At 48.1% G+C, this 14,998-nt stretch overlaps 1 protein-coding gene across 1 annotated transcript in view; it reads left to right on the top strand.

Moving 5' to 3' along the window:
* efnb3b (ephrin-B3b) overlaps window positions 1–14,761 on the top strand; it is a 76,986-nt gene extending 62,225 nt beyond the window's left edge. Inside the window, exons 3-5 of the mRNA XM_056443302.1 lie at window positions 3,210–3,302; window positions 5,456–5,515; window positions 14,634–14,761. Coding sequence (XP_056299277.1) covers window positions 3,210–3,302; window positions 5,456–5,515; window positions 14,634–14,761 — 281 coding nt within the window. The remainder of the gene's footprint in view (window positions 1–3,209; window positions 3,303–5,455; window positions 5,516–14,633) is intronic.
* Window positions 14,762–14,998: the final 237 nt, after the last annotated feature.

Genomic DNA, 14,998 nt, shown 5'->3' on the forward strand with positions numbered 1-14,998 from the left:
CACACACACACACACACACACACACTCTCCTCCCCGGCGCTGTGCAGTCTGATCGAGGTTGACTGCGGTATTATTTCATTACTTCCTTTTTTTCTGCCTCCACTTCCTCCGCCCTCTCCCTCTCGTCTTCCTGCCCGAAAGAAAAGCGAAGGGTGGCGGAGCGACGCCCCTTCCTCTCCTCTGTCCTCTGGTCCCCCCCCCCCCCCCACACACACACACACTCCATCACTGCTGATCATTGTCTCAATTACTCATCTTCCTCCCCTGTCTCTCGCTGCTCTTCTTCCTATCGCCTCTTATCTCATCCCAAATTGCTCGATACACTCCACCCACTCTCTCTCTCTCTCCGTCCTCCCGAAGTGAGGTGGCAAAGACTCGAGGCACGCCTGCCCCACATATCTCCCCATCTTTCCCCTCTTTCTCTCTCTCTCTCGTCTCTCTCATCGTGATTTCACAGGCGCGATCATTCAAAATCGTGGTTTCGGCGATATCCAACTCTTTTCGCTGCGTTTTTCCCCGCGTCGAGCACTTTTTCCCCCAATCTCTTTGGTCCACTTTGTTCCCGGGGTACCGGAGAAAGAGATCCACAGAAACGAGGGACACCTGTGACACGTTCAATGGATAGAAGAGGATCTCGTTCTCGTGGCTCCGCCTCCCTCTTGTATCCATTACTGCTGCACTTTTCCATAATGGAGACATTAGAGTCGCTCACCTCTCTGCTCTCCATCATGTCATCTAAACTCCTTCCTCAGTTGCTGTTTTTAACCTCTCTACTTTTCCTCCTCCTCCTCCTCCTCCTCCTCCTCCTCCTCCCAGTGTCCACTGGGCTCTCCGAGGGTCATCTCCAGCGTCTCCTGTCCCCATCATATCACACACGGCTTGTCACAGGCAATCAGCCTCTCCCCGCCTCGCTTCCCCGCACCGCCTCATTCCTCCTCTCCTTTCCCCCCCCCTCGTCTTCCTCACCTCCCTCGTCTCCTGTCACCTTCTCGTCCTTCTTTGTGTGTCAGGAGTTATAACTTATTACTCTCAGATATCGTAGTCCTCCCGCCCTTCTCTTCCACTATTCATCTGGACCCGAAATGAGTTGAATGTGATATCTGAGCATCCAAATAAAATAAATGAATAGTTTACTTCGTGAAGCACACACTTAATCACTTGAACTTCATTGAAATATATTAAATCTTCCTCCTCCATAAGTGTAACAGGTCTCACGCATCCCCCAAAATACTATAATTTAAAATGCGTGAATAGTGGAAGAACTTGAAGGAGAGTGCAAACTTATTTCTTTCTATATCCCCTCATCCATCCATCCCAGTCTGCTTCCCCACCAGACTGCCGCTCGCCCCCCTGACCCCCGCCTGCTTCTCTCCTCCTCCTGCTTTCACACTCTGCATCCTGCTGAGATGGAGAGAGAGAGAGATGGAGGTGTGAGAAGTAAAGCTGCCTCTTTTTCGCACCTCCCTCTCCTCTCTCTCTCTCTCTATCTCTCTGCCTCGCTGCAGACGGGCTAATCTATAGCCCGGAGCTGAGAGTGGAGGGGCTGAAATTATTATTATTATTTTTTAAATATTTCATTCAGGAGGGCTATGGAGGGAGAAATAATCAGAGACAGGTGGTGTTGGTGCTGGAGGGAGGAAGAAGAAGAATATGTCCACTGGTCACCGTAGCAACACAACTCTCCGTGTGATGGAGAAGGCCGAAGCAACGAGGACAACACGTTTGTCTACAAATTATATTTCCCCAGCCCTCACGACTTTCTTCTTTTCTTCTTCCGCCTCTTGTCCTCTCCATCTTCATGTCTCTATCCCTCCGACGTTACTGTTTCTCCCCCCCACACACACACCTACATTCGGATTCTCACTGTGTGTTCCCTCCTCCTCCTCCTCCTCCTCCAGCCTCTGTGACCTGCAGTGATCTTTAATGCATTGGAAGACATGCTTTATGTAAGAAGTAGAAGAAGAGGAAGAAGAAGAAGAGTGTTCAGGGAGTCGTGCCCACACACCCTGTGTGCACTTAGCCGCCGCTGCTTGACCTCCTCCGGCCTCCCTCCTAGAGAGCGTTCCGATTGGCTGCGTGACGCCGCGTCTCTCTCGCTACGCTGATTGAATTGTTGCAGTTCCCTTTTTTTCAGTGTAAGAAAGAAAAGGAGGAAAAAGAATTAGAAGCTTTAAAGAATGCACGTTAAACCCCTCAGTGCCTGGGTTAACGCATCAGTCCCGCAATTTAAAAAAACATCCCAAATTCTTCTAATTCGCTTCATTAAAACACGAGCGCCCGTGTCGGTGACGAGGTACGGAACATCGGAGCTTTAACTTGTTGTTGTTGTGTAATTTGTGTCAATCATTGTAATACAATACATTATTATTCTATATAATATACAAAACAGAAAGACTGAAAAGGTATAGGGAGAAGCAAAAATGCTTATATATTCCTATCCTAAATTAGTATAATGAAATAAATCAGAACATTTATATAAAATAAAGAATTAGAATAAGGAAAATAAAAAATAATATGTATGTATATATATATATCTAAAATAAAGATTTAGAATAAAGTAAATACAAAATAATATATATATACATATATATATATTTATATGAATATATATATATTTATATTTACATAAATATATATATATATAAAATAAAGATTTAGAAGAATAATATATATAGATACATATGTATCTATATGTATATATATATATATACATATATCAAATATAGAAAAATAATTAAGAACATTAAAAAAATATATAGTTTCCCTCTACACAAAGTGTTGTGTGTCTCAGGGGTTCAACCCCCCCCCCCCTGCATTTTCCCAGGCCCCAGCAGCAATTGCACTGGACTGAAGGCGGTTGAGACCAAGCAGCGCAGCGGGGGTGTTAATGAATGCCAGTGGTCTGCTAAATGAGGACTCATTAAAGCTCCCGCTGACGCCGCCGCCGCCACGTAGTTTGACATTTCAGAGCTTCTGGTGGAGTTTTAAGTCGCTGCCGCTGCAAATGTCACCGGCTGACTCCGGAATGGCCGACCATATGAATAGAGGCCATTGTTTGGCGTCGGCTGTCGACCGGGAGAAAGTGGACGTGTGCGGGGCCTTTAACGGATGGCTTTGCACATGCCTGTGCATATACGCGTGTGTTCGCCGCCCTGGTGTATACTTGGCTAATTGTGTCATTTTTCTGTTTTTTTCCTCCATCCCTCCAGCTACGTCAGATGGGACGCGTCAAGGCCTGGAAAGCATGAGAGGCGGAGTGTGTGCCACGCAAGGCATGAAGGTGGTCCTGAAAGTGGGGCAGAGTAAGTTCCTCTTGTCCCACATTACTCTTTCTCTCTCTCTCTCTCTCACACTCACACACACACACACACACACACACTCGCCTCTCTGTGCCGTGTGTGTTCTCTCTGAGCGTATCGGGCCTCGTTAAGTGGTGAGAAGTGTGAGATCAGTCGTCTCTAACGAGCCCTGTTGACTCCCATCTCACTCTCCCTTTTGACTCCCACTGACTCACACACACACACACACACACACACACGCACACACATTGCGACTCACAATCTACATTCCAGGTGTAAACCTACGTGCAGCACACACACACTTCTAATTTGTTTGGAACACAACATTTCACAGGTAACGACCCTCGCGTTGCAGGCTTTGCAGAAAAGCCGCGACAACAACACAAAAAAAGGCCCGTTTAAGCATTTTTTTCACCGAGATGCGCATTCCTGCACATAAACGGCACCTGTCCTTCACACGACCCCCCCCCCCCTCTGCCCCCCTCGCTGCCCCGCATTATCACGCCGTGTGTGTGTGTGTGTGTGTGTTGTAGGTGCACATGGCAGTGAGCTGATGTGGCTCCATCAGCCAATGAGATCAGCACAGTCAGCTCAATAGAAGCGGATTCTTTTCTTCCCCGATGGAAGCCACACATTCCCCCCCCCCACGCCACCGGGACACGAAGAAGATCTAAGACACGCCTCTTTTTATTCGTCATCTCTCTCTCCTCTTTTTCACTGAAGCAACATCGCTCGCTTCCTTTTTTAAAATTCCCCTTTTCCCTTTTCCCATCACTTCTCTTTCCTCTTTGCAGGCTCTCCCCCCCCCTCTCTCTCTCTCTCTCTCTCTCTCTCTCTCCCCCTGTCTGTTATTCCTCTCCCTCCCTCTGTCTTCCTGTCTTATCTGCTTTGTGGCTGAAAGGTCACGTCTGTGTTGTTTGTCATCTAAATAAGCGACGTGCCGCCTCGTGGTGATCCCTGATGAGATATGGAGCTCTGCCTCACACACACACACACACACACACACACACACACACACACACACACACACACACACACACACACACACACACACACACACACACACATTTGTACCCTTGGCCAACACACATACAATGACCTGCCTTCTCTTATTTTATTCTTTATCTGTCTTGCTTGCTCTCTGTCTCTCACACACACACACACCCACACACACACACACACACACACACACACACACACACACACACCCCTCCCTCCACGTCCGACCACACAGTCGTTTCTATTGATCCGGACGGCACCGCCCCTTAACTTCTGTTTGGTGGACTGTCATGAGGGAGCCGGCAGCCATTAGCTTTACACTTCTCTAAATGTCAGCATGTATAGGGTTGGCGCGCGCACACACACACACACACCCACACACACACACACACACACACACACACACACACACACACACACACACACACACACACACACACACACACACACACACACACACACACACACACACACGTTCAGCAGTCGTGCGCATGGAGCGAGATTGCAGTGTGTGTGGGTTTACTGCACATCCATAAGCACCCCGTGGTCATATCCATTTCCGCTCTGCCCCTGTTGCCGCGGCGACATCATAAACGTTGCATCAGCGGCGGCGCCGAGCGGCCACGCCCCCCGATACATAAACACTCCGTTCTCGCCGCCGACTGTCGGCCAGATGGCTCTGAAGCCGACGACACCAATGTGCTCTGAACCATCTCCTTCAGCCGTGAGGAGCGGCCCTCGCTCAAGAGCTGCATCTGCATCTCTCTCTCTCTCTCTGTGTGTGTGTGTGTGTCACATAAACACACTTTAATACCATCCCCATTTTCCGCGGGCTTTACGAGACAGAAGGCCTGATTTAGCGACTACAGATTACAAGCCGTTACGGCCTCGTGTAAATTAAGTCCGGCCAAAACAACAAGCAGCTCTCCTTCGTTCCCCCATTCAAACACATGGAGGGCGCTATCGGCGTCTCGCAGAAGCCCGATCAATAAGTGTTCTCATGATGGCCGAGGAAGCCGTTAACGCAGCCCGTCTCTATTACTCTCTCTCCTCCGGCTCGCTCGCCCCTTCGCTGATGTTATTTGGTTCCGGTTTTCGTTGTCGGTCCAGGTATTTCTGCTCATACTCCGCTCTGTTTTTTTCCCCCCCCTCCCCAGGCAAATACGGGCCCCCGAAGAAAGAGCCGCCGGCCGGACGCACCACCAACAGGAACCCAGGTGAGCACAGCGACGGTCATCCACAAAATGGATGGAGGGGAAAAGACTGGTGAGAGGGAGGAGAGGGAGGGAGGGAGGCGACAGATGGAGAATGTGCAGTGGTGACATGTGTGGATCTCTCTATTTAATCCCACATATCTCTCTCTCTCTCTCTCTCTCTCACTCTCTCCACTGCTCTTCGTCGCTCTCCTCCCCGGGTATCTGCGACCCGGCCCTCCGAGCTATAAGTGCTGCAGGCGGGGAATGGATGGCTAATAGGTATCTTGGGAGAAGGAAGAAGAAGAAGAAAAAAGAGAGAGGGAGGGAGAAGGGGGAGAGGGCAGCAGGAGAGAGAGAGAGAGAGAGAGAGGGCTAGACCGGCGGCGACATTTCAAGAGAGTTATATTGTCATTAGTTTTGGGTGGCCCGGATTCTCGAGTTCCGTCAAGAGGTGAGAAAAAAAGATGAGGGAAGAGAGAAGAAGAGACGGGGGAGTGATGGAGCGGGCGGTGGAGAAGTGGGAGGCGCGTAATTGAAAAGCAAAGAGGGGCAGGGAGCAGAACTCGAGTCACACTCGTCACTCGGCGGAGGAGAAGTGATCCGCTCCCCCTCTCTTTATTCTCATTTCACACCTCGTCCAATCAGCGGTCGGCACCTCACACAGGTGAGAACCGGCGCTCGTGTGAAGTGAGCCGGCAGCGCCGTGCGTCGTTTGTACTCCAGCGAGACGGACGCCTCTGGACTCACTCCAGGAGTGATTTACATCCTGGGATTTTACACATCTTGTGTCGCTCGCACACAACGAGACGTTAGCACACACACTTGTCTGAGAGGATTGTTTCGCCAGCGTTTCTAATTAACACGTGAATTCATTTGAAGTGAATATTGCTGGTTTGTCCACAGTGGATTTGTTTGTCTCATCTGATCTTCTCTAGGGAGGTAAACTAAAAGCATTATAAGGGTCCAGAGTCGTACATCTAGATTGCTGTAGCTCAGTGGGGTAAGAGGGCCGTCCTGCAACCGCAAGGTTGTGGGTTCGATCCCCGCTCTCCCCATTGGTTGCAAGTTGAAGTGTCCTTGAGCAAGGCACTGAACCCCCAGTTGCTTCCCGCGCGCATCACTGCAGCCCACTGCTCCTTAATAACTAAGGATGGGTTAAATGCAGAGAACTAATTTCCCCTTGGGGATTAATAAAAGTGTATATTATTATTATTATTATTATTATTACTATGGAGGACTTAAAATGTCTGAAGTACAAATGAATAAATAAATAAATGCATGAATAAATGCAGGAATAAATAAATAAATGCTGAAATAAATGTAGAAATAAATAAATAAATACAGGAATAAATAAATACATGGTACATTTGATGTATAAACAAATAAATACAGGAATAAATAAATAAATGCTTAAACAGATGTATAAATAAATAAATACTGGAGTCAATAAATAAATTCTTAAATAGATGTATAATAAATACATTAATACAGAAATAAATAAATGCTTAAATAGATGTACAAAATAAACAAATACAGGAATAAATAAATAAATGCTTAAATAGATGTATAAATCAATAAATACAGGAACAAATAAATACATGCTTACATAAATGTATAAATAAATCAATAAATACAGGAATAAATAAATACATGGTACATTTGATCGGGACTTGTCCTTTAACTCCCACGTAAAGCAAATCTCAAGGACTGCATTCTTTCATCTACGTAATATTTCAAAAATCAGGCACATCTTGTCTCAAAAAGATGCAGGAAAATTGGTTCACGCGTTCGTTACTTCGAGACTGGATTACTGTAACTCCTTATTAGCAGGCTGCTCTAATAAATCTCTTAGGTCCCTCCAGTTGATCCAGAATGCTGCAGCTCGTGTTCTCACTAAAACTAAGAAAAGAGATCACATCACTCCTGCACTAGCTGCTCTGCACTGGCTCCCAGTAAAATCAAGAATCACTTTTAAAATTCTTCTCTTAACCTACAAAGCCTTGATTGGTGATGCTCCATCATATCTTAAGGAGCTTGTCGGCATATTGCTCCCACTAGAGCTACGCTCACTAAATGCGGGACTACTGTAGTTCTAGAGTCTTAAAAGTAGAATGGGAGCCAGAGCCTTTAGTTATCAAGCTCCTCTTTTATGGAACCAGCTTCCAATTTCAGTCCGGGAGGCAGACACAGTCACCTCGTTTAAGAGTAGACTTAAGACCTTCCTCTTTGACAGAGCTTATAGTTAGGGCTGAATCAGGTTTGCCTGGTCCAGCCTTGATATGCTGCTATAGGCTTATAGCTGCGGGGACGTTTAGGATGCACTGAGTACCTATCTCTCTTTTTCTCTCCTTAAGGATGAATTTTCATCTCTCAATCACACGTTACTAACTCTGCTTTCTCCCGGAAGTCCTTTTGACTTTACGTCTCATGGGGTCATCGGACCTATGACGGCATAAATCTATCTGCCTGATGGATCGTCTGGGTGAATTCCTGCTCATGACTACGCCACTGTCCTGTTGAGACTCCGCCCCTCCTCCCCACCGCCATCTGCCTGATGGATCGTGGAGGTCTCCATCGTGGAATATGCCTACTATGAACTATTCATACACTCTGTCATATTCATTGAATGTATTTTAACTCTAAATCTGTCCTTCTGTACACATTACATCTATTGCATCTGTCCATCCTAGGAGAGGATCCTCCTCTGTTGCTCTCCTCCAGGTTTCTTCCTTTTTCCCCTGAAGGGTTATTTGGGAGTTTTTCCTGGTCCGATGTGAGGTTTTGGGGCAGGGATGTCTATGTGTACAGATTGTAAAGCACTCCGAGACAAATTTGTAATTTGTGAAATTGGGCTATACAAATAAACTGAATTGAATTGAATTTGATGTATAAACAAATAAATAAATACAGGAATACATAAATAAATGCTTAAACAGATGTATAAATAAATAAATACTGGAGTAAATAAATAAATGCTTAAATAGATGTATAACAAATAAATAAATACAGGAATAAATAAATATAAGTTATACCTACTATATATTTCTTTATACGTTTATCTAAGCATTTATTTATTTATTCCTGTATTTATTCATGCATTTATTTATTTATACTTAAGACATTTTAAGTCCTCCATACTCTACGGGTGAGAGGGGAACATTTTTTATGTGTTCGGAATTTTGCTGTAAATTTTTCTCATAATCATCACATAATCATTACATCCAGTTGGCCGTCTCGAAATAGCCCGTAGCGTGGAGGTGTGGACGGTTTAAAGGTTTAATATCCTGGTATTTATTCTATACAATTTGTCATCAGTGTTTTTTGTTGCCAGATTAGTGGAGCACTGCAGGATAAAGCTGCTGTTATTTATACCTCGTGATCTGACACTGACGTCTGGCTCCCTGTGTGTGACTAAGGAATAGCCAGCAGTAAGCAATTTAATGATTTTAAACAGCCTCGCATGTCACTCCCACTCGGTGTAAATCTGAATGCACATATTTGTGTGAAATAAACAGACACAGATATACAGATGTAATAGTCGCTCTGCGTTACATCCTTAATCCTCTCGCTGCTCACGGTGTTACTGAGGAGAGGACGTAGCATGTTTAACCCTTGTGTTGCCTTAGGGTCATTTTGACCGAACCCGAATCAATACATCTTCTCCGCCTTTAGGATTAATTTGACCCCATTCAATGTTTAATGTCGGTGTTCTTTCGGTAGTCAACAAACAAACATAAAGTGCCTCACACTTAAACTTGGAAAACAATATTAATTCTAATAATTTTCTGGAGGTTTTAATTTAATGGCGTCAAATTGAACCCAAAGGGTAAAATATGTTAGTAAATATAAAGGTAACAGGAGGGTGAACATTGAATCGTAAATATGGAGGAACATTGAATCGGGTCAAAATGACCCAAAGGCGGGGGGAGGGTGTAATATTGATTCGGGTCAAAATGACCCTAAGGCAACACAAGGGTTAAAAATACATTTAAAAAACAGCATCTGCATCTTCCATCGTAAAACTAGAAACCATAGCAGTCAGGAGTGTGTGCAATACATAAATAGATAGAGAAAATAATGTATTAAGTGGTCTTATGTAAGGAAGCAGCAATCAAATGCCACGATGCGTCAGAGTTACTGCTGCGCCATTAATGGTCTAATCCTCTCGCATCTCCTTTTAATGTATTCATTTAGGTTGTTGATGGAAACACGCACTGCTTCACACTCTATGCCGACATTCTCACAAATTACCATAAAACCTGTGTGACATTGCGTTATAAAACAGTTTCGAGAAGAGAAAAAAGTGTTTAAGAAAAACATATACATGACCAGCTATGTGAATGTACAGCTGGCTCAAAGACTTTGTTATCCCCTTGACATGTTCTTTCATTTTGGACCTGTTGAATGTGGAAAGGAGAATAAAAAAAAGGTACAATTCAGTTAAATAGAAAAGAGGGTCCGGGGTGGAGGGGGTTTAAAGTCTGACGTGTGATTAAATTTGTTTTAAAAGGGAACAGAGGAAGGAGTGAGGAATGGAAAAATAGGGGGAGCGAGCGTAAGAGAAGGCAGAGGAGGAGGAGGATGAGGAGGATGAGGAGGAGGAGAGGTGAAGGGAGAGAATGTAATAAAGAGAGCCGGTGAAAGGCGCCGACCATAATGGAGATGGAGAATGAGGGATGGTGGGTTAATGGGTGAGGAAGATAGCGGGAGGATGAGGAGGGAGCGTAATCGACGTCCGGCATTAGCGTTCTGGTCCCAGTCGGTCTGACGAGGCGGGGGGGGGGTGGGGGGGTGGGGGTGCTGAGCAAGCTGTGCGGGGTGGTGGTGGGGGCGGGTTGTTCAGTTGCGTTTGCACGTATTTTCCTCGCGTGCGTCCGTCCGTCCGTGTGTGTTTTTTTCCGTTGCTAGGCACTGAGCTCAGAGCAAGGTGGGCCATTACGGCTACAATAACCCCCGAAGATGGAGAGAACCGCGGAGCGAGGGGAGGGCGAGGAGGCGGAGGAGAGAGAGCGACGGACGTGGGAGAAGAGAAAGAGACGTGTGCCAAGAATAATGATAGGCCAATCCAAAGGCTCCGTATAGCAGGGATTCGTATTACCGGCCTTAACCAGTTCCACACACACACACACATGGTCCAGGTGCCAAAGCCCTAGCCCCCCCCCCCCCTCCCCCAGGACACACAACTACACACCAATGCACACGCTCACACAACCAGACCTTCATTCACCTGCTGAGTTCTGACCCAGCCTCCCGCTGAGAAAACTGTGAGCTCCGAGGCTGTGAAGATCTTAAGTTTCAGGCGGACACACAACAGACAGGCTGACAAACAGACATACAGTTTGATCAGCAGACAGACGGGCAGACGGGCAGACAGACATACAGTTTGATCAGCAGGCAGACGGGCAGGCAGGGCAGTGTGTGGTCTGGTGGGAGCAGCAGGACGGGGGAGGCTCTCCTCATGTGAAACGCTAAGTAAATACAGTTGTGAAGGCGAGGGCAGCCGAGTGTGTTACCTTGATACACAACGAGTTCGCAGCGGTAGCCCTCTCACTCTCACTCTCACGGCACTCTCACTCTGGGGGAGCACTCTCAGCTCCTCTCACTCACTCACGCTCACTCTCCAGTTCACCTGGCACCTCACTCTCTCTCACTCCTCACTCTCACCTCACTCTCCTCTCACTCTCACTCTCACTCTCTCCACTCTCACTCCTCTCACTCTCACTCTCTCTCAGCTCACTCTCACTCTTACCTCACCTCTCTCACTCTCTCACTCTCTCCTCTCTCACTCACTCTCACTCTCACTCACTCACTCTCACACTCTCACTCACTCTCACTCTCACTCTCACTCTCACTCACTCTCACTCTCACTCTCACTCTCACTCTCACTCTCACTCACTCTCACTCTCACTCTCACTCTCACTCTCTCACTCACTCACTCACTCTCACTCACTCTCACTCTCACTCTCACTCACTCTCACTCTCACACTCTCACTCTCACTCTCACTCACTCACTCACTCTCACTCACTCTCACTCACTCTCACTCTCACTCACTCTCACTCACTCTCACTCTCACTCACTCACTCTCACTCTCACTCACTCTCACTCACTCTCACTCACTCTCACTCTCACTCTCACTCTCACTCACTCACTCACTCTCACTCTCACTCACTCTCACTCTCACTCCGCCTCACGCTCCTCTCACTCTCACTCTCACTCTCACTCTCACTCTCACTCTCACTCTCACTCTCACTCTCACTCTCACTCTCACTCTCACTCTCACTCTCACTCTCACTCTCACTCTCACGCTCACTCTCACTCTCACTCTCACGCTCACTCTCACTCTTACTCTCACTCTCACTCTCACTCTCACTCTCACTCTCACTCTCACTCTCACTCTCACTCTCACGCTCACTCTCACTCTTACTCTCACTCTCACTCTTACTCTCACGCTCACTCTCACTCTCACTCTCACGCTCACTCTCACTCTCACGCTCACTCTCACTCTCACTCTCACTCTCACGCTCACTCTCACTCTCACTCTCACTCTTACTCTCACGCTCACTCTCACTCTCACTCTCACTCTCACTCTCACTCTCACTCACTCACTCTCACTCTCACTCACTCACTCTCACTCTCACTCACTCTCACTCTCACTCTCACTCTCACTCTCACTCTCACTCTCACTCTCACTCTCACTCTCACTCTCACTCTCACTCTCTCACTCTCACTCTCACTCTCACTCTCACTCTCACTCTCACTCTCCGCTCACTCCTCTCACTCTCACCTCACTCCCTCACTCTCACTCTCCTCTCACTCTCCTCACCTCACTCTCACTCTCACGCTCCTCTCACTCTCACGCTCCTCTCACTCTCCTCTCCTCGCTCTCACTCTCACTCTCACTCTCACTCACTCTCACTCTCACTCACTCTCACACTCTCACACTCTCACTCTCACTCTCACTCTCACTCTCACTCTCACTCACTCTCACACTCTCACTCTCACTCTCTCACTCTCACTCTCACTCTCACTCACTCTCACTCTCACTCTCTCCTCCTCCTCTCCCTCACTCTCACTCTCACTCTCACTCTCACTCTCCTCTCACTCTCATGCTCACTCTCACTCTCACTCTCACACTCTCACTCTCTCTCACGCTCACCTCACTCTCACTCTCCTCTTCACTCTCACTCCTCTCACTCTCACTCTCACGCTCACTCTCACTCTACTCTCTCACTCTTACTCTCACGCTCCTCTCACTCTCACTCCTCACTCTCCTCTCACTCTCCCTTCACTCTCACGCTCACTCTCACTCTCACTCTCACCTCACCTCACCATCTCACGCTCACTCTCATGCTCACTCTCACTCACCTCACTCTCTCACTCTCACCTCACTCACCCTCTCACCTCACTCTCATGCTCACCTCACCTCCCATCTCACTCTCACTCTGCTCACGCTCACTCTCCTCTCACTCTTACTCTCACCCTCACTCTCACTCTCACCTCACCTCACACTCACTCACTCACTCTCACTCTCACTCTCACTCTCACTCTCACTCACTCTCACTCTCACTCACTCTCACACTCTCACACTCACTCTCACTCACTCTCACTCTCACTCACTCTCACACTCTCACTCTCACTCTCACTCTCCACCTCTCACTCTCCTCTCACTCTCACTCTCACTCTCACTCTCACTCTCACGCTCACTCTCCTCACTCACTCCACTCACTCACTCTCACTCTCACTCTCTCACTCTCACTCTCACTCTCACTCTCACTCTCACTCTCACTCACTCACTCTCACTCTCACTCTCACTCTCACTCATCTCACTCTCACTCTCACTCTCACTCTCACTCTCTCTCACTCTCACTCTCACTCTCACTCTCACTCTCACTCTCACTCTCACTCTCACTCACTCTCACACTCTCACTCTCACTCTCACTCTCACACTCTCACTCTCACTCTCCACTCTCACTCTCACTCTCACTCTTACTCTCACCCCCACTCTCCTCTCACACTCACTCTCCAGCTCACTCTTGCTCACTCTCACTCTCACGCTCACTCTCACTCTTGCACCTCACTCTTACTCTCACGCTCACTCTCACTCTCACTCTCACACTCTCACTCTCACACTCTCACTCTCACACTCTCTCACTCTCACTCTCACTCTCACTCTCACTCTCACACTCTCACTCTCACTCTCACTCACTCTCACTCTCACTCTCACTCTCACTCTCACTCTCACTCTCTCTCTCTCTCACTCTCACTCTCACTCTCACTCTCTCTCACTCTCACTCTCACTCTCACTCTCACTCTCACTCTCACGCTCACTCTTACTCTCACGCTCACTCTCACGCTCACTCTCACTCTCACTCTCACTCTCGCTCACTCTCACTCTCACGCTCACTCTCACTCTCACTCTCACTCTCACGCTCACTCTCACGTTCACGCTCACTCTCACTCTCACTCTCACTCTCATGCTCACTCTCACTCTCACGCTCACTCTCACGCTCACTCTCACGCTCACTCTCACTCTCACTCTCACGCTCACTCTCACTCTCACGCTCACGCTCACTCTCACGCTCACTCTCACTCACGCTCACTCTCACGCTCACTCTCACGCTCACTCTCACGCTCACTCTCACTCTCACTCTCACTCTCACTCTCACTCTCACGCTCACGCTCACTCTCACGCTCACTCTCACTCTCACTCTCACTCTCACTCTCACTCTCACGCTCACTCTCCGTTTTATAAGCACCGCCGTCCACTTCATTACATCAATAAAGAGACCGCATGTGAGCGTCGGCTGCATTCCTCTGGGTTAAGTCTTCACGGCCCGCCACTACACTCGCCTTACTCACGCCTCTGGGGGCCCTCAGCGCCCCTTTTGGTTAAATAAACCCCCGCACGCTCATATTGCTCCCTCACTACGCTCACTCAAGGGAAACACTGAGTATAAGTAAGTAAGATTGTTCTGTGATTTGTTTCACGCCTCCACCCATCCCAACCCACTTTCCCGCCCCCGGGGGCACGCCCATCACCCCCAACTCCCCTCATGCCCCTCCTTCCTCCGCTGGTCCCTACTCGCTCTCACCCACCCACACCTACACCCACCCCCCGCCCTTCCTTCCTCCTCCCAGCCCCACCGGGGCCCCCCACCCCCAAAAACCCCCAGCCCACGCTCATCATCCCGGCTTTCTCCCTACTACAAAAGCTGCCAGTGGGAACAATGAGCGCGGAGAATGGTGTGTGTCCAGGGAGGCACTGAGCCGTGTTAGTGTGCGAACCGGGCCGCGAGAGGCCACGAGAAAGAGGGAGGACGACAGTCATGGGGGGGCAGAGAAGGACAAACGATGGAGAGTGAAAACTAGATGAGAGGACTACGGAGGAGAGAGGAAGATACACAGAGACATAAGGAAGACGGAGGGAGAGATGGAGGGAGGGAGGGAGAGACAGAGGAGTGCAGGAGGGTATTTGTTTTGTCTAGCGACTCTCTTAAACACTG

This window comes from Pseudoliparis swirei, chromosome 21, assembly GCF_029220125.1.
Source record: "Pseudoliparis swirei isolate HS2019 ecotype Mariana Trench chromosome 21, NWPU_hadal_v1, whole genome shotgun sequence".
NCBI lineage: Eukaryota > Metazoa > Chordata > Actinopteri > Perciformes > Liparidae > Pseudoliparis > Pseudoliparis swirei.